We start from the raw sequence: 19272 nt of genomic DNA on the forward strand, positions 1-19272 counted from the left end.
AGCACAAACTGCAAATTCTGGTGGCAAGAATCTGCCAATTCTTGCAACTGGAACAAGTGAATGCAAAGAGCTGCAGCTGCTCAGCCCATACAAAGCAACGACAGGCTGACAGTGGCTGCAACTATCCATAACTGTGCCTGGCTTTTCGTAAAGCCAGCAATTACCTGCGGTTAGGGACGCATGATCACGACAGGACAGACTCTGTCCTAACTGCAGGTGACTGCATGCCATGTCAACAGCTTTTTGCTTTGTATGAGCGGAGAAGCCACAGCCCTTTGCACGCACCTGTCAGTCCAGTTGCAGGAGTATGAAGATTCTAGTCACTGGAATTCAGCGAGTGCTTATTGCCCATGTGCAAGCACACAAACTATACACAGAGATAGAACTGCAAGGCAAATGTAATAAAACTAATCAAATACAATCAGGTAATTACCAATTTCTCGCTGAGTGGCTGAATGACAGACACATTGGTCTGCTGTTGAGTTCCAATGACTGTGTTCATATACTGTACTTGGCTAATCAAGCTATCCACAGAGACTGCATAAAAGTTGGAATTGGTGAATCTTAATGTGCTCTGTAATACATAAAACTATCTATTAATAAAAGAAAACCACTGCAGAGTTGTTCACATAAAAAGCTTATTATAAGATCGACATTTAATATTAGCACTGTATATTTATTTTATTTATTACAGGTACTTATATAGCGCTGTCAATTTACGCAGCGCTTTACATATTTATTGTACATTCACATCAGTTCCTAACCCTCAAGGGGTGTACAATCTAAGGTCCCTAACTCACATTCATACACATACTAAGGCCAATTTAGATAGGAGCCAACTCACCTACCAGCATGTCTTTGGAGTGTGGGAGGAAACCGGATTACCCGGAGGAAACCCACGCAGACACAGGAAGAACATGCAAACTCCAGGCAGGTGGTGCCGTGGTTGGGATTCGAACCAACGACCCTAGTACTGCGAGGCAGAAGTGCTAACCATTTAGCCACTGTGCTGCCCTGTATTAAGGCCTCTTGCAAACTGCAGCTTGAAAAAGTTCAGTACTGCATTTCTTTTTTACTGCTTTAAAATGCAGCCCATTGTTTAAAAAGTACCTGTACAAACAGGCACATAAACAAGCGCTGTGTATGAAGTAAAAAAAAAAGAAAAATATGCGTACCAGTAATTCGTGTCAATACGCGCATATGATCATAAATATTAATGAAGTTTGCATAGGAATGTATTGTTTGTGTGAATATGCACAAATACGCGCAAAACAAATGTCTGATATTACATCAACAAATACTGATGCTCAAACATCAGTACCGTGTGAAAGAGGCATAACAGTATGTTTATGTGAAGTATGCAAAAACAAAAACAACCACACAAAAAACAAATATGCTAGTGTCTTTTAGACATCTGCCCATTTTCTAACAGTGTGGTAAGTCCCACTATATTAGATTTGACCCAAAAGACAAGACAATATAGTGCATGTGCTGCCTACCAGTTCCTTCCTTCCATCTGCCTCGCTGTGAGAGGTTTTCCAACATCCTAGAATTCTGTTGGAAGCCCTAAATGCTCCCAATAGGTGCTTATTCGGAAGGTCAAACAAAAGGTTTCTACCCACCTTTATAATAAAATGTGTATCTGCTGTAAAGCTGAAACTTTTTTTGGACTGGATAGAGTGCGGAATTGTTAAAACCACTGACTTTTTTTTGTTTGTGTCTATAGGGTAGAATTCATTTCCCAGAAGTGAGAAGAGATCGCTCCAAAGTGAGGGAAAACTTCCTCTTAGACAGTTGTCACCAGTAACAGTGCCCTTGGTCATAGATTTGCTCCGGTGGATTCCCCATCGTGTTCTGTCCACTAGGACAAATAGAACAGAAAGTCTTCCTAGGAAGAACACTAGAGGACCCTTTCACATTCATTGCAAATAAAAGTAATTAGGCAGCATGCAGGGAAAAGGCTATTAGGATTAAATAAAAAAAAAAAGGGTAATTACCGTCATAGCAAGGTTGACAATGGCATTTTCCTTATCGAACCACACTCGTACCATTCGAATGCCGCCATCCTCCGCCACCAAAGTACGCGGAAAAAGAAAGAACATCACCAGACCACATATGAAGAGGCACATTAGTACCGACAGCACAACATACAGTTTTCTGTGGAGAAAGCATATATAAAAACACACATTAAGCTGTTGATGCACGATTTTACATATTATAATTGCATCCAAGCTGCACTGCGCTGCATTACTTTAACTGACAATTGCACGGTCATGCAACTCTGCACGCAAATAAAAGTCATGTCCTTTTTTTCCCCCTACAAATAGAGCTTTCTTTTGGTAGTATTTGATCACCTCGCCTCTGCGTTTATTTTTTGCGCTATTAAAAAAAAAAAACTGACAATTTTGAGATATAAACACTATTTTTAACTTTTTATTTTCCAATAGTTTTTATTTAGATTTTTCAAGTTGTAAACAGTGCAAAAGACAAATGTTATCACATTGGTTGAATAGCACAGAAGATCACCTGGGTTAACAAACTGCAAACAAACCTTAGAAAACTAAAGAATCTGTGCAAAAACAACTGGGTAATTCAAACAGAAAATTCCCAGTCCACTAGGTATAGGAGAGTCAGTGGTTGTAGCCTCAAGAATCACACAGAACGAGTATCGTGTATCAAGAAAAACATTACAGATGTTGTAGAGTGAGTAAAGAGCAGGTTCAACTGGCCCCAAAAAACGGGGAAATAAAAAAGGGGACAGTAAAAAGTAAGAAAAGGAAGTAAATAGGAATGAGGAAAGGAGATGGTCAAGTCGGGAAAAATCAAGGCACGGAAACGTATTGAATCTGTGGGTCCCATGTCCTATCAAATTTATCAGTATTGTTGTGTAGAACACAGGTGATATTTTTGACTTTTTGCTATTAAACATATCCAGTAAAAAAAATGTAAAAAACAAAGGCCAAAATGTATTCTGCTACATGTCTTTGCTAAAAAAAAAAAAAAAAAAAAAATCCCAATACATGTAAATTAATTAGTTTACGTGAAAGTTATAGTGTCTACAAATGGCGGTATATATACTGGAATTTTTATTTTTTTAATACTAGTAATGGCGGCGATCAGCGACTTATAGTGGGACAGCAGCAGGCACTCTGGGGGGAACTGTCACTTGCATCTCCAGTAACACCAATACAGTGATCAGTGCTAATAAAAAGCACTGACACTGTACTAATGACACTGGGCAGGAAGGGGATAACATCTGGCGCGATCAATGGGTTAACTCTGTGCTGTGTGTGTGCACTTTACACTGCAAGCACACTGCTTTGCATGGCTCTGCTATGCAGTGTGCAGGAGCTGACAGGGGAGGGATCTGTATTGTTTACATACAGGTCTCTCCCCCAATCGTGATACACGGTGATCGCCCTGTGCCAGCGGGGAATCACCAGCTGGGACCCGGTGATTGACAGCCAAGGCCGTCAATGGTGGCGCAGGTAGGGCGCGCGCCCCCTACCCGGAAATGCAAAATTGCATATATACACATGTGATTTTGCACACCCCTGCCGCCCTGTAGCAGTATTTCTGCTATAGAGCGGTGGGAAAATGGTTAAACAAAAATAAAATCCCCCGCAAAATATACTGCAAATGGTATATATATCTATTTATGCTTGTGAACAATCAACATAGTCTGATTTCTGTTTACCTCTTGACTGTTACTAAAAGATAGAGATAATCACATGACCTATGACAGCTAGCCTGCTATCAAGCATAGGATTGTTTTTAAGGCATAGAGCAAATTACTGTATGTAACCTTTGGCAGCCAGTATTCATGTTTCACTGACCTGAACACAGTAAAATTCAAACCACTGTTACTTTGAACAGCAATTTTTAAATGATAGTTAATGCCTGCCATACTGTATAGGCAGATTGCAGGTAGTCATTACATGCCATAAAGTCATAAATACCAGCACACAAAATAAGGTTAAGCAATAAAAATCTAGCCCTAAACATATCTGGCATAGAACGGATATTAGTTCCATGTCAGTGTGTAATGGTTAGGATTGGGGGGGGGAATCTCATTGGTGACATGGATACTGCGCAGAAGGCAGTGTGTAATGCAGTGAAAACCCGGCTTGTAACATGGATGCTGGGCAGTAGAGAAGTGAATGGAGCCCCTTGTTATATCAGCAGGATCTCTGTCATAGCTTCTACAATACAAGTGAGTGTAGTAGATGTTGTACCTGATCCCAGAAGTGCTGCGGAAGAGTGACAGTCAGGTTTGGCAGAAGATTCTATACCTTACAGCTTTGGAAATAATGTCCAAGGTCTCTGCTTTGACTAACCAGTCTGACTATTTCGTCTACACTGTGGAACCAAGTATAGATTACCAGGGTTCCTTAACCACTTCCTTAACGCACTATAGCTGAATGATGGCTACAGCGCGATCATCTAGTTCTGGGAGGGCATCATATGACGTCCTCCCAGAATGTGCCCCCTGTGTGCCCCCAATGGCACGCACCCAGTGCGGTCTATGATCGCTGTTTCCTTTGGACACAGCTAATCACATGACATGGTAAAAGGCCAATCGTAGCGTCTTTTGCCACGTGATCAGCTGTGTCCAATCACAGCTGACCACCATGTAAATACACTTCCCAGTTATCGGCAGTACTTTCCTCATGCTGTCACAGTGTGAGGAAAGTATTGCCGATAACCGACAACTATCAAAGGAGACATCTGCACTGATTATCAGTGCAGTCCCAAAAGCGCCAACCAGTGCTGCCAATCTGTGCCCTTCAGTGCCCATGAGTGCCACCTATCAGCGCATCATCAGTTCCTCCTCATCAATACCCACCAGTGCAGCCTCATCAACGCAGTGAAGGAAAAAACATTACCTGTTTGCAAAATTTTTATTTTTTTAATTTTTCGTTCATTTTTTCCTTTATAGTGCAAAAAATAAAAACTAATGGTGATTAAATACCACCAAAAGAAAGCTCTATTTGTGTGAAAAAAAAATGATAAAAAGTTCATATGGGTACAATGATGCATGACTGCGTAATTGTCAACGTGTGACAGTGCTGAAAGCTGAAGATTGGCCTGGGCAGGAAGGGGGTAAAAGTGCCCGGTAGACAAGTGGTTAATATGGAAACAACATTGTCTGCCAGTAAAATACATTTTAAGGATAATTACACCAATGGCCTCAGCAGATTCTATCAGATATCTACTGTGAACCTCTGTTGATATAAACTATGGTATGGGGCAAGTTCAGTGTCTGCTAGACAGGGCAATTTAGTACTGCTACCACCCCATGGTTAGAGGAACAATGAAGATATTTTCCAAAGTGGCCAATGATTTTATTTGGAAAACTAGAACTGGATTAAAATATAAGTCTCCTGTAATACTGCCATGAATGTACAGAAGTAGAAAGAGAATAGCAGGAATCTAATAAGCTATCACATTTAGGTATGACATTGTAAGATTTGATTAGGCTTTTCTAAGTAATTTCAGTGATTTTTTTTTCTATTTAGGACATTCTTCAATTCTGTTTTAAACTTTCCATAGCAAGAGCACACTTACGTTCTTTGGGGCTGCAGTCTCTGGTCACTGTATGGTATTAATGCAACCAACTCGTTTACTTGCTCTGTAGCAAAGCAAATACACACAATACATTTTATACATTATCATTATACAGGATTTTTATAGTACTGTCATTTGTGCAGTGCTTTACAAAATGAAGGCAGAAAGTACAGTTACAATACAATTCAATACAACAGAAATTAGACGGCCTTGCTCATGGCAACAAATAATGCATTTTCATTGAGGCTCCTTGTAACTAGGTGTTCTTGATCTCCTGCTACAGTAATCACTGACTTAGTAAGTAGGGGTTGCTAGAAATAATATTTAATTCATTTCAGCCAAAAAGAAAGTGCTTGATAACTTTCGCTTAGCAAATCTTAGCATTATAAAAGGCTTACATTTTAAAACAGAATAACAGTTTAACGTGGAACTTAACTACGTCTGAGCACCACAAACCAAAAACACTAATTCATTTTTAATCCTGAAGGAATAAATCATCCATTCAGGTCTTCCATGTTTAACTTTCTTGGGAAATCATTTTGCAGAACACTCCCCTAGCTTTTCTAGCCACAGCCATCTTGGGTAAGGGGAGATTATTCATGTAGCATTTGCTTCCTGGAATCCATCTGTCCTTAGCTCAGACATGTCAGCAGGGAAGTGTGCTTAGGTGAGAAAGCCCCTTCTGACGAAAGAAATGCTTATGATGACTCCTTATGACATCATTTTGGCCAAGGCATGAAACCAGGAAGCAACTGAAGTAAACAAGTAAATATAATATACCTTCCTATCTATTTATAATGCTAAAAAATAGTTAATGTTGATTGAGAGTGTTTAATTCTGCTTTAAGTACACTCAAACCCATTACTAAAAATCTCATACGTTTTAACATGTCTTTGTAATTTTAAGGCTGCATTCACACTTGTACGACTCCACACCCAACTCCACACCCAAACGACTTTGGAGTGCAACTTTGCATGGGTGCAACTTGGATACAACTTTGGCTTTTATTAATGATAATAAACAACTGTTGCATGTATAAAATTCAGGTGCAACTGTCATACGACTTTTGAGGGTTTACACTGCAGTCTATGGCACTCAAGTTGCATGAATGTCGTACCAAAGTAGTGTGTGCACTACTTGGAAATCACTGCAGTGAAGTGAAGCTCTGAAGTCATACATATTTGAACGGTTGTCATTGAAAAACATGGGGTACGATTTATCATGCAACTTTAGTGTCCAAAGTCGCATGACAAGTTGCACAAGTGTGAATGGAGCCTTAAGGTTGTTGCAATTTTTCAACTTTATTTTAAGAATCCTTTTGTGATCCTTCCAAGAAGGTTCTTATTCAGCTATTTCTTGTTATGAGGTGACAACTGTGTAGTCCTGCATTGTTCCTCAACACCCATCACCCCTGTAAGAGTGCAACTGTGCCAACATACATTGCACTGCCATTGTTTATGTTGCAACTAGTAGGAAGCCAGTCCAAAGCAATGATGTGCAGCCGACTCTGGGGTTTCTGCCTGTATACGGGAAATGGCTAAAATGGTGGATGTAAACCAGCAGCACTGAGATACAAACAAAAGTGAAAACAGCCTTTTAGCCCTGGTTGACCAGTGCGGCTTTGAAGTTGCGCTACTTCAAAGACAACTATTCAGTGCGATTTCATTGCAACTTGCTGACACTGTGTAAATTCATTTAACAGATGTCAATGCAAGTCACAACAATGTCACACAGAAATAGTCTGAGTCGCACAGATTTTAATGGTTCCATTGCGGCAAAAGGGGCATGACTTGTCATGCGACTTTGAACTGTCAAGCTGCATGACAAGTCACACTGGTGCGAACCAGAGCTTATGGAGAAAAACACAGCAAATGTTTAGAAGTATGATGATTAAAGAGTTCCAGAATGGCATACTTGTTTACTTTACACTAAAGAGACATTGTCACCTTGCCTATTCAGGATAAAGCTGCCCGATACTCACTTGTGCACCAAACCCCTGCCACTGATTCCTCTGTAGCAAATGGCACAAAATACCCTACATGTCTTGTTGTAGGTAAGCATGGCACCTCCTCTCATGAAGCAGTGCTTAAGCTGTGAGCGTGTTTAAACCTTTTGATTGCCATGACATGTAGAATAACTCCTCAAGAGTTAAATTTTCATACATTTTAGAGCAAAAATCCTGCTTAAGAGAAATTACCGAAAGATGCCTACTATTACTGTTGTTCGCCAGAAAATGCCCTTCTTGTTGTCTGTTTGAAACTAGTCTGAATTTGTTATTAAGGGCCTGATTTCCTTGACTTCAGGCTAAGCCAACTAGTAATTCCCAGTCCAGTTAAAGTATCCTTACTGGACACTGGAGAGGGAACAGGTAATTGGAGGAGCCTATTCCTTACGAAAGTACATGGTTCATTTATCCATGTTTTCCTATTACAGGACCCTTGAAGGTAAACCTAGGCTGAAAGCAGGAAATGCAAACAGCTTCACCTGTTGGAATGCATCCAGTTCCCTGGCAGGAAGGGCAGGTAATGCTGTCCCGACCAGTAAATTCTACATAAGGAAATTGTGCAATATCTTCCTCTCGGTCTCTTTCATCCAACAAATCATCCTCTTCCACATTTGTGTTGCTAGCCTGCTTCGAGGTTGTCACACGACTGGTATAGGCAGATACTATGGACCCCATTGTCTTTGTTCAGCATCTGTTTTGAAAAGAAATATACATGGAATTAAAATTTTAAGGATTGGCATAGGTGGCTCAAAAATGTAAACACTGTTTCGAAACCTACTAAATGGCATTATAGTGTTCTAGGAAAATAGGATTTTATTACTCACTATGAAATCCTTTTCTGTCCATTAAGAGATATAGGAATTTCTGACCCTTCAGGTTATTCTGTCACCAATAGGAGGACTGAACATTGGCAAACAAAAAAAACTGTAGGCCAGGCCAGGATAACTCCTACTAGCAGAATGCCTCAGTTTTGTAGCAGAGCAGTATCAAGAGCATGGCTATAAACACTGAGTACCACCCTTCATTGGACTCTAAAATTAATTTACAGTGAGCTTAAAATTCCTGCGTATTTTCTTTTTGTCCATTAAAAAAGGGACACAGGAAATCTTTCAAATTTAGAATGTCCAAAAGAAGTCAAACTGAGGGGTGGGCAACACAGCAAACAAATGCTAGCAGGTACAGGAAAACAACAGAGAATTGGGGACTGCCTACAGCTCAACAAGCCACCGGAGGGACCTTACATTTGAAGCTGTGACCAAAGACCATATGGCAGCCTTGCAAATCTGAGAAACAGTAGCCTGATGCTGTATAGTCCAAATAGCACTCATAAGCTTGGAAGATGATCCATTTGTGCCACTAGGAAATGGTGGAATGAGAAACCGGTTACAGGGTCTGTCTGGAATTACAAAAAGATCAGTCTTCCTGAAAGAAGTAGTGGCTGAGAGATAAGATTCACAGCCAAAATCACAACCAGATAATGCAGTGAAATTTCCTTTCTAGATCTAGACAAAAGGGATGGATAGACAATGTCTTGGTTGATGTGAAACTAATTTAAATAAGAAGTATGGGCTTATGAAAAAAAATAAACCTACATACTCACCTCCATAATGCAGCATCGCCTAGCAGCATGTCTGGCATCTGCTTCCGTTAGAGGATCCCCATTCCTAACAAACCTGTCCAGTTTGTTGTTGAACCATAAAGTCAGGAGGTAAACATCCAATGTCCCCTACATGTGGCAGAGGTCTTGGAGCACTGCAATCAACCAAACAGCAGCCCCTTAAAGCTCCTGCACTGGCTCCAACATGCTTCTCATGTTCCTATTCTTATTTTCCATGACTGTAATAAACAAGACAGACAAGGTTGAAACATGAAGTTATAGCGAAACTTCTGATTCCTTCCTGATGATCAATGTATGCCATGTCACTGTGCAACTGAATCTGGATCATATGAATAACCAACAGGATGGTCCAGCACTGCAGACACAGCCAAACTGCTCAAAGCTTCAGCTTGTTGATCAAGAAATAAGACTCCTCTGACAACCAAGTCTCCTGTACCGACACAGTGCCCAGGGCTCTACTCCAGCCCAATAGGCTGGCATCCTTCATGAGTCACCAAAACAGGGGACACTCTAGTCTTTGGTGCCAAACTACTCAGTCTGTCCGAGGAATGGACTGAATCTTCCCACAAAGGCAAAATATTATGTTGCAAGGGTTTGAAGAGCTTTGGGCTATATAGTCTTACATGACTGTTAAAAAAAAAAAAGAAAACTCAACTGAAAGAATAAAAGAACTGACCATAACTGCCTATGCTAGGATGACACTGATGACTAAACTGACTCTAGAAGCAAAGGGCTGCAGACACTGGCTAAATCAATGGGCACACTGTAATCAACAATGGAGCTACGACTAGTATAGTGTAAGCTAGGAGTACTGGCTACAGTGGGGCTGTTCCTTGCCAGGACTCCCACTCCCTCATCTAGAATCAGACATTTGCCAAAGGCTCAGGGTATACAGGCAAAAGCACTCAAGAAAACCAAACAGCTTGTAGCAGATAAGAATCAGGTCGTCAGTGGGGACCAACATGGACAGACCTAATATTGGCGTGCACATGACTCTTTGCAAACAAGAGTAGCAGCAGGGAAATGCATTCTTGATGCTATAGGATGGAAACGAGAGCACAGAGATTGTGTGCTCAACACTACACTCAGTTGATGTCAGTAACCTGTCCCACAATGGTGGAAACATTGAATTTTACACCAATGCAAATGACTTGTCTTCCAGATGTCTGCTTGCCTGGCCTACATACAGAGCAAGTCTTCAGAAACAGAAAAGGTGCTGAGGCAAAGCCAATGGCTTCAGAGCTGGAAAGTGCTCTATGGTTATCTTTTTACAGATCAGAATCTGGCAAAGGCCTTAAGCGAAACCCAGAGTCCAAAGGTCAATTTATGGCTATACCTGCAACCTCCAGGCCAGCAGGGTGCAGACGCAATATCCCAGACTGAGGACAGCCCTGCTGGATAGCTGCAATCAAAAAAGACCAGCTCCAGCTGTGATGTAGGGAGGAGTGTTAATTGAGGAAAAAAAATTCCAAAGAATAAATGGTGTTAGAAAAATAGGTTTGAATGAAAAATTATCCTTGGCTGGCCTAGTTTTTTTTTTGTTTTTCTGTGTCCAATACTCCTTATGTGGCAGTATAAACCCCCCCCCCCAAAAAAAAATATATATATATTTTCTGTGTCCCTAAATGGAGAAAAAAAAATACACAATATAAATGGCAATCTATAGTTCTGCTGCACTGCAAAAGGTAGTTTGCTCTTCTCATTAATGAACCTGGAAAGGCAAAAACTATTTTGACAGGTGTTATATACTATAATTTAAAAGTACATGCCCCAAAAAGATACACATGCAGTGAATGTATGGTGAATGCCACTCCCTTGCTTTATAAATATACACAATATACTAATACTGCAGTTGAGTGGGAACCTGACAATACTGGTATCAGACTAATACAACACTTATGGGCATGCCTGTTTGGTGTATAGAGGTTTAATAAGATGTACAGTATGTTTTACCTGTGATACTACATCAGAACAAAGGAACTGCAGTTTTCATGTCGGAATGAGTTGGTCCATAAGGAAGCATTTCGTGAGCTTCACTGCATACTTGCACAGTAGACATAAATGAGCTGATTTAATAAATAAGTTGAAAGTCTTCACACAAAAAAATTGTACAGATATTCAATGCAATCATCCAGTCACATGAAAAGCATGTATACATAGTTGGGTATTCAAATAGAACAGGAATTTACATTCACATAATCGGATAACTGAAGTGAATATTTACACAATCTGGGGGATTCAAAGCCCTAGAGACAATTTTCTGGTGGTATGGCCTTTAAAAATGGCCTATGCCAGATTCAAAAATCCCTGCTGCCTGTTTCAGTAGCTTTTCCAGCACGTGCCACAGATTCAGGTAGTTCTTAGTGCTGCAGCAAATTCAAAAAGAATTACCTCTACTTAGATTAGGAAACTGTATGTGATTAAGATCATCTCTAACTTAGCATATAGAGAGAGTTGTGTGCCTGTCTCTGTACACTGTTGTGCTGCCGAACACTGCTTTACCTACTACCCTCTCCTAGCAACCAGTGAATTGGACAGTGGGAGAAGCTTGATGGGGAAACTGAGACATTAGTTACCTATTAGATCTCTTTCTATAGCCAATAGCAGACTGTTTATTATTATTATACAGAGTTTATATAGCGCCAACAGTTTGCTCAGCGCTTTACAAAATGAAGGTAGACATTACAGTTACAATACAATTTGGTACAAGAGGAAACAGAGGGCCATGCTTGTTAAGAGATTATTGGCTGCGGATCTGCCACTGCCAAATGTCAATCACAAGTGGAGTGAGCCTGAGGAACTAGTGCCTGTGAATCCCCAACAGGCTCTACACCCCCAGCTTTAAAACTCCCCTGTTGCTGCACTGTTTGTGTGACAGCTGCAGCAGGGGAGAGCTCAGCTGCACTGAGAAAAAGAGTGTATGAATTTGTCACCCACACTGACATTTGCCACGCGGAAGCACTTCAGAATGAGTGTTCTTCCTTTAATGGAACGATTCTCAACCAATTTAGTAAACCAGCCTCATAGTATCTGTAGTATATAAAGGAAATTGTTGCATATAAGGGACCGAAGTACATAAACTCAACAAACTGGTTATCTATATTTAGTTATCTTTAGATTGCAGCACTCCTCCCTCTTAGTCTTTGCAGTTTCAGAGAACTACCTACATAAGTAAATGGTAACATATTTACCAACCACCTACACTACATCACTGCTTTATTTACACTGGATATCACTACAACATCTGTACAAGGAACATGAACATAAACGTATGCTCCTTCTACCACCTCCATCATTAGAATTGACGCATCATTACTTTTCCCTCTGAGACAGTCTGCATTCAATAAATGTTGTGCCTTCTTAAAAGCCATCAAAGCCAGTATTACTAGATAGACTGTTCTGCTGGTTAAATACCCATGCACCCTATAATCCTAACCATAGGTATCTAATAGCAGACACAGCAAAGTCTACCACAAGGGCAAAATAATATTCCCCAAGCTTAAGTTCACAGTAGTGCTGTTACACAATCACGCATCCTGCAGTGAGTTTTGGCATGTTTTTCACGTGTCCTCATGCTTCAGGTGTTTTTAATTTGGTCAATGACTAGAAATATCTGATGTGACATTATGGTTTCTAGGAGGAAAATACTACAAATAAAAACAAATGTACTGTATGAGTATTTTTCATTTGCTTCCATTGAAGTCTATGGGACTCAAAATGCTCTGAGTAGCATCAAAAGAAGCACATGCACCTTTTCAAACATCTCACTGCACCAAGTTGCACTGATGTGAATAGGAACCATAGAGAATAATTGGATTTCCATTGTTATGCATTGCAGCACAATGACAGACACGTGACAAATCACAATAGTGTGAATGGGGCTAAAGAATACCTGTACTCAATATGAAGGAGGCACTGATGATCTCTTATTGAAAATGCTAGTTTCTGGCCGTCACGATGATCCAAAAGCTTCATTACCTTCTAAGTCCAATAACCTGGAAGTATGCAGATCAAAAGAGTTCTGACTTTACTAAATGCATGCATGTTTAAGGTCAAAGACCCAGAAAGCACTGACGTTAGAAATGGTAGCTTCCATATTTCTCTCAGTAAATGTTTCCCACCACCTGCCTAAAGTTTGAGAAACTCTGCTTCGCTGGATATTATCATTTTGTTGCATTACCTACTGTGCTCAAAATACTGTCTTATTTTACAACTGAATTCAGAATGTCAGCCAGAAATAAGATAAAAATGAACACATTGTAAGAAAAACAAAAAAAAACAAACCTGCACTACTTTTATTCTGCCACTAGTTGTCCTTAGTCTCATGGCCAACATCATTCAACACCCTTTCTCCAAGTCCAGGCCTCCCTAGCGGCCACTTCAGACTGCTCAAATTGTATGAGGAATGAGCGCAGTTTGAACAGCCTGGAGTGGCTGCTAAGCGGTAATGTCTGACCTGTCCTGCAAATGGCAGGATAGAGGGAGATCACAGAGTCAGCGTTTTTGTGGAGGGACGCTCACCAGCTCCACATGCAATAGGCAGATGTGCACCATTTAAAGAGGAGGCAAGCTGGTATGTACTATTCAGACCATATGGAATATACATAGGAGATTTTGGGAAAATCTTGCTGAAGGTGAACATACACTTAAAGTGGAAGCCCAGGCTCTAATGGCTGTGCGCATTAGGCACATGAAAGCTGTAGGCGACATCCATCTTGTTCAGGTCTCAGCCATTTTTGTAATGAGAACAGGCATAGCCAGTGATCTCTCCACAACCTTTCCTCCTGAAATTCATAGCCTTAACTTTTAACACACTTCAAAACAGCCTGTTATCTCAACGTAGGGACAGCAGACACCAGCACACAGGCCTTGGTCAGAGCAAACAGCTAATTGAGTTCTGGCAGGATGTCTGTTAGTTTCTACTGACCATAGAAAAACTCTACAGATTAACACTGCCCTCTGACCAATCGTAAAACTATGACAAAACCCTTCAGTTCTGCCACACGTGGTTTGTACCCAGAAAGCAGTCAGGCGTGGTGCAATCTCTCTGAGGCTTCTGCCCAATTCACAACCTAACAAAATCCACACACAATTCATAAAATTCAACAGGACCAAGGCACATTAATATTAAGCATATATTTGAATGAGGAATATCATACCGAACAAATCAAGGTCATACATGAGTTAGCACATACAAAAGGAGAGATAGCAATCTCCTACTTCCAGGGTGACAGGCCCATCCAAAATACTCTGCGTTTGATATCCCTGGACATGAAATATAATGCTGAACAATAATCTACCAGTTTCCAGAATGCAAACTGTACATCGTGGAAGATAATATTATTATACAGGATTTATATAGCGCCAACAGTTTGCTCAGCGCTTTCCAATATAGCGGGAGACAATACAGCAACAATACAAAAGGGATAGGACCTCACGCACCCTATAATCCTAACCATAGGCAGCTAATATCAAAAGGTCCTGACATTCCCTTTTTCTGTGGTGTCAAAGGGGTGTTGACAGAGACCATATGACCATATACAAATGTGGTCAAACATGGTGACCTCCCAGCCACCACCCCTTAAAACCAGATGATTGGTCATATGGTCTCTGTCAACACCCTTTGATACCACAGAAAAAGGGAATGTCAGGACCTTTTGATAACTCTCATTTTAACATCAACCAAGGAACACCTAACCAAACTTGAAAGAGCCACTGTACTGCTTGTGCTTGATCAATTGGACTCTTGCAAAACCAAGGGATTTGCAAGTATTCTTAATTTTCAACTACTTTTTATTTCTCTGTTACTGTATTGTCTCTTCGTTCCCTTGTAACACCCTTGTTTATGAAAATATTCTATATGCACCATTTTTGACCTTTTTCATATAAAACCATATTTGGAAAATTGTTGAAATAGTCTCTAAAGCTTTTAATGCAAACTACAGAATGCCTGTCTCTTGAAGAGTGCTACTGTATATGATAAATCTCCGAACATACCTATCTGCGGTGACAGTGCGTGTTGCAGACCTTTATTTTAAACTCATAGTTGTTACTGCCAAGATTGTGCGTTTCCGCCTTCTCTGTAAAAGGCGGTGGTGGCATTTAAAGTGTTACTAAACCCACAACAGTAAAATCAGTCTGTATATGCAGTAAAGCATGCTTGTTATACTCCCTATGGAACCTAAGGGGTAAATACTCTGCATTGCGTAAAAAGGCTTTTTGATCCTTTCTTCTCTGCCCCTCCTCTTGTTCAAATGTCCACTTCTTATCTCCTGTCAGACTGAACCCGTAGCCACATGCTCAGTTTAGTGTGTATTGCTAGAGAGGTTTTTTTTTTCTTGGGAAAGTGCGTGTGATCAGCACAGTCCAAACAGAGGTCAGGGGTTTTGCAACCTCCTAGAGGAGAAAGAAAACTCCTCCTACAAGCTTAATCCAGTCCTGAATACAAATGCATGCCACACTTTTCAGATATTTGTAAAACATTTTGAAAACCATTTATCACTTTCCTTCTACTTCACAATTTTGTACCACTTTGTGTTGGTCTATCACCTAAAATCCCAATAAAATAAATTTACGTTTTTGGTTGTAACATGACAAAATGTGGAAAATGTCAAGGGGTATGAATACTTTTTAAGGCACTGTATTTAGTGCTGTCAATTTATGCAGCGCTTTACACATATATATTGTACATTGACACCAGTCCCTTCCCTCAAGGAGCTTACAATCTAAGGTCCCTAATTCACATTTATATATGCTAGGGCCAACTCAGACAGGAACCAATTAACCTACCAACGTGTCTTTGGAGTGTTGGAGTAAACCGGAGTACCTGGAGAAAACCCACGCAGGCAAACAGAGAACATGCAAACTCCAGACAGGTAGTGCTGTGGCTGGGATTCAAACCGGCGACTCTAGTACTGCCAAGCAGAAGCACTAACTACTTAGCCACTGTGCTGCTAATGTATTGAAAAACAGGCACAAGCTTACTGGGATTAATGTGACTTATTGCCTTTGTGTTTTAATGCTTCACATTCTTTAGAGGGGTCTTTGTAAATATAATGCAGGTTAGTAAAAGACAAAAAAAACCCTTAAAGTGCATCTATGGTCAAATGTAAAATCATATATTCATTTGAATTGCAATTATTTCTAGCCTAACTCCTATTAACCGTTACCGGGGGCTGTGGAAGCAATCGGCCGGCAGCGCAGCTATCCAATTGCTTTCACCAGACAGGCAGGAGTCTGCCTGCCAGTTTTAGATACAATCTCGGTGGCTGCAGCCACTGGATTGTGTGTAAAACGCCCCGCTATCAGGTCCGTACAACGTACAGACCTGGCAGCGAAAGGGTTAATCTGAACATCATTGTGAAGATCCCAACACATTTATTTCAGTAAATTCTGTGATGTGTTCACTATGTCCTGTGAGTAGGCACTGCTGTGTCACACATTTCACAGAGCCTGTCTTCTGAACTACAAAGGTGCTAAGAGGAGGAGTTTCAGGAGGGGAGTCAGTACAGGAATCACTACTTGCAGGCAAGGTATCATGGGATATGTAGTCCTTAGAAATAGAAAGAAAACAGCAGAAGAGAAGCTGCAAATCATGCAGGGAAGCCTGGAAGTTGTGGAAAGAGATGACTAGCAGACAGGCAGCACTCACAACATGAAAGGAGATTTCTCAAGTAAGCTTCCATTGGATTGTCAAAAATAACTATTGTTTGTATCAGTATTACAATCCTGCTGTAATAAAATGCATTCTGTGACCATTATTTTCTCTTGTTAATCCAGGAATAACACATATCTTGTCCCTGGGTGGTTATGTCACTCCTCCACTGTTTCTATGGGGGGGAGCCATGGTTGTCACCCTAGACTGCGCACCTGATATAGACTGCAAATATGTCTATCTCTTAATCTCCATTACATGGGGGGCAGTGAGATTGGTAGTTTACAGAAGATAGCTATAAGGGAAGATATTCCTTGGTGCAGCTCACAGGAAGCGACAAGGACACTGCATTTGTGGCAAGATCAATTGGTATTTTCTGTATTTCCTGAAAATGTTCTTAGCGTTAAAACAAAAGAACACTAATGTAGCCCCCACATATAAGGACTGAAAGCTGCAATATATTGTTTAGTGATCCTTTAAAGTAGAATTCCAGGCAAATCCTAACTAGTCCTAACAATGCTCCTTCCCCTCTCCTAACACCTATACTAACCTGTGTAAGATAAAGCTTTATATTTCCCTATTTTCAGGTCGCTCCAGTTACATGATCCGGCTCCTGTGTCAGCCAACGGCAGAGGATAGGAGGGAGCACTGACAATGGATGGGTCTTGGAAACCGAGGGGTGGCATCAATGCTCCCAGGCATTACCAACTATTGCTGGTGCTCTCTCCTCTCCAGTATACACATCATTCTTATACAGCAGTGGACTCCAAATTACGGCCCTGGGGCAGGATGCAGCCCTTTGCTTGGCTTTATCTGGCCTTTGAAGCACTACTCCTGCCACTGACACCAACAGTGGGGCACTATTCCTGCCACTGACACCAACGGTGGGGCACTTTTCCTGCCACTGACACCAACGGTGGGGCACTATTCCTGCCACTGACACCATTATTTCTCCCCCCTGATACCAAAGATCGGGCATTGCTTACTCCCCCCCCCCCCCCCGCAGTCCAAAGAACACTAAACTAGCCCTTTCTTTAGAAAGATTGGAGACCCCTGTTATACAGGTTAGAAAGCATAGGTATTAGGAGGGGAAGGCAACATTTTTTTAGCTTATAGTTAAATTTTGCTGGATTTCTCCTTTAAGATTCAAAAATGAAACAAGCTGATTGGTTGCCATGCAAAGATGCTCCAGTTTTAGTAAATTCTGCCCACTGCAGTTTTATTTCAACCAGCAAAACATTTTCATTCTTAACCCCTTGGCGCCAGCGGCTCCCGGCCCTTTAAGGGTTTCAGAAGCCGGGAGGCGGGGCAAGGGTTTAGGGTCATGTGACCGCCATGACACGCCGGTCACACGATCGGGAAAGGTCCCGATCGCAAGAGGAGATTGGGATCTTCCTGTGAGTACCAGACATGTGTGCTGGGAGCGCGCACTCTCAGCACATATATTTTTTTTAATAGAACACAAATGTGTGGCCGCTCAGCGTCTAGGCCTAGACGCCGGGAGGCTGCAAATTTGCGTTCGGCCGGCGCCAAGAAGTTAAAGCTGAACTCCAACCCTCAGTCTTGTGCAGCTATGCAAGGCTCAAACTGCTTACTCTGGTTTCACTGCACACTGTGAGTGCATTATAAGCTGCAGCAAGACCTGCCTTATTTCCTGCCGGAGGATGTCCAGCATCATTTAGCTCTTTCCATTGCAGCCTTACTATCCCTGGCTCACCTCTTTCATTTTTTGGATTACATTTCTTTCAGTGATGGGGACTCATGATCACATATGGGCATGCATATATTTGCATATAATTACAGTTTGTCTCGAAATTCCAACTCCTCCAGAGTAACATTCACCCATCAAGGCATTTTCAAATTTGCACAACTCCTCCCAAGAGGGCTCTTGAGAGAAGTACTGAGGCAGAGTACTGTGGTGTTTACAAGAACTTAAAGCTGGCCATAGAGGAGTCAAAAATTAATGAAAATTCTTGTTGGTTGCCAAATCGTTCATTTTCCCCAATATTAGTGTGCTAGCTGTGCCGTGCGATCTTCGTGCTGCAATCGAAATTGCCTAATCCAACATGCTGGATTTCTTTTAGAAGATAAAAACAAATGACACAACTGTATAAGCTATTTTTATTTTTCAGTCAACAGGTTCAGTTTTGATCTCATCTATGGCCGACTTAAGTACAGTAAGTAACCCTGCTGGCCCCTCTCTCATGAGAGATCTGCCTGAGTTGTATAAGGATGCACAGAAACCCAGAGATGTTATCAAGTATGTAAAGAAAATGTCAAGTTTAATTCATAAATATAATTAACTTGTTAATGAGAGGGTGAGGCAGGAGCCATGGAAGGCAAAATATGCTGAAAAAACTTCAGCGGTAACTGAAATGCGATAAGAAAAAGCCTGGCTAATCCACATGCAGTCAACAAATGAGACAC

At 41.1% G+C, this 19272-nt stretch overlaps 1 protein-coding gene across 9 annotated transcripts in view; it reads right to left on the bottom strand.

Moving 5' to 3' along the window:
* Window positions 1-19272, bottom strand: part of TMEM106C (transmembrane protein 106C) — a 79667-nt gene that overhangs the window by 13451 nt on the left and 46944 nt on the right. For 3 of the 9 annotated variants that reach the window (XM_089691375.1, XM_089691368.1, XM_089691367.1), the window contains 4 exons: window positions 8053-8264; window positions 5569-5632; window positions 1998-2157; window positions 434-574 (listed from right to left, as the gene is read on the bottom strand). In XM_089691375.1, coding sequence (XP_089547501.1) covers window positions 434-574; window positions 1998-2157; window positions 5569-5632; window positions 8053-8248 — 561 coding nt within the window. In that variant the 5' untranslated portion in view covers window positions 8249-8264. Of the gene's footprint in view, window positions 1-433; window positions 575-1997; window positions 2158-5568; window positions 5633-8052; window positions 8265-11144; window positions 11258-13083; window positions 13187-19272 lie in introns of all 9 variants that reach the window. The other 6 variants (XM_089691372.1, XM_089691371.1, XM_089691374.1 and 3 more) reach the window with 3 other exon arrangements.

This window comes from Staurois parvus, unplaced genomic scaffold, assembly GCF_062004578.1.
Source record: "Staurois parvus isolate SC_StPar_1 unplaced genomic scaffold, SC_StPar_1.0 ptg000562l, whole genome shotgun sequence".
Classification (NCBI taxonomy): Eukaryota; Metazoa; Chordata; class Amphibia; order Anura; family Ranidae; genus Staurois; species Staurois parvus.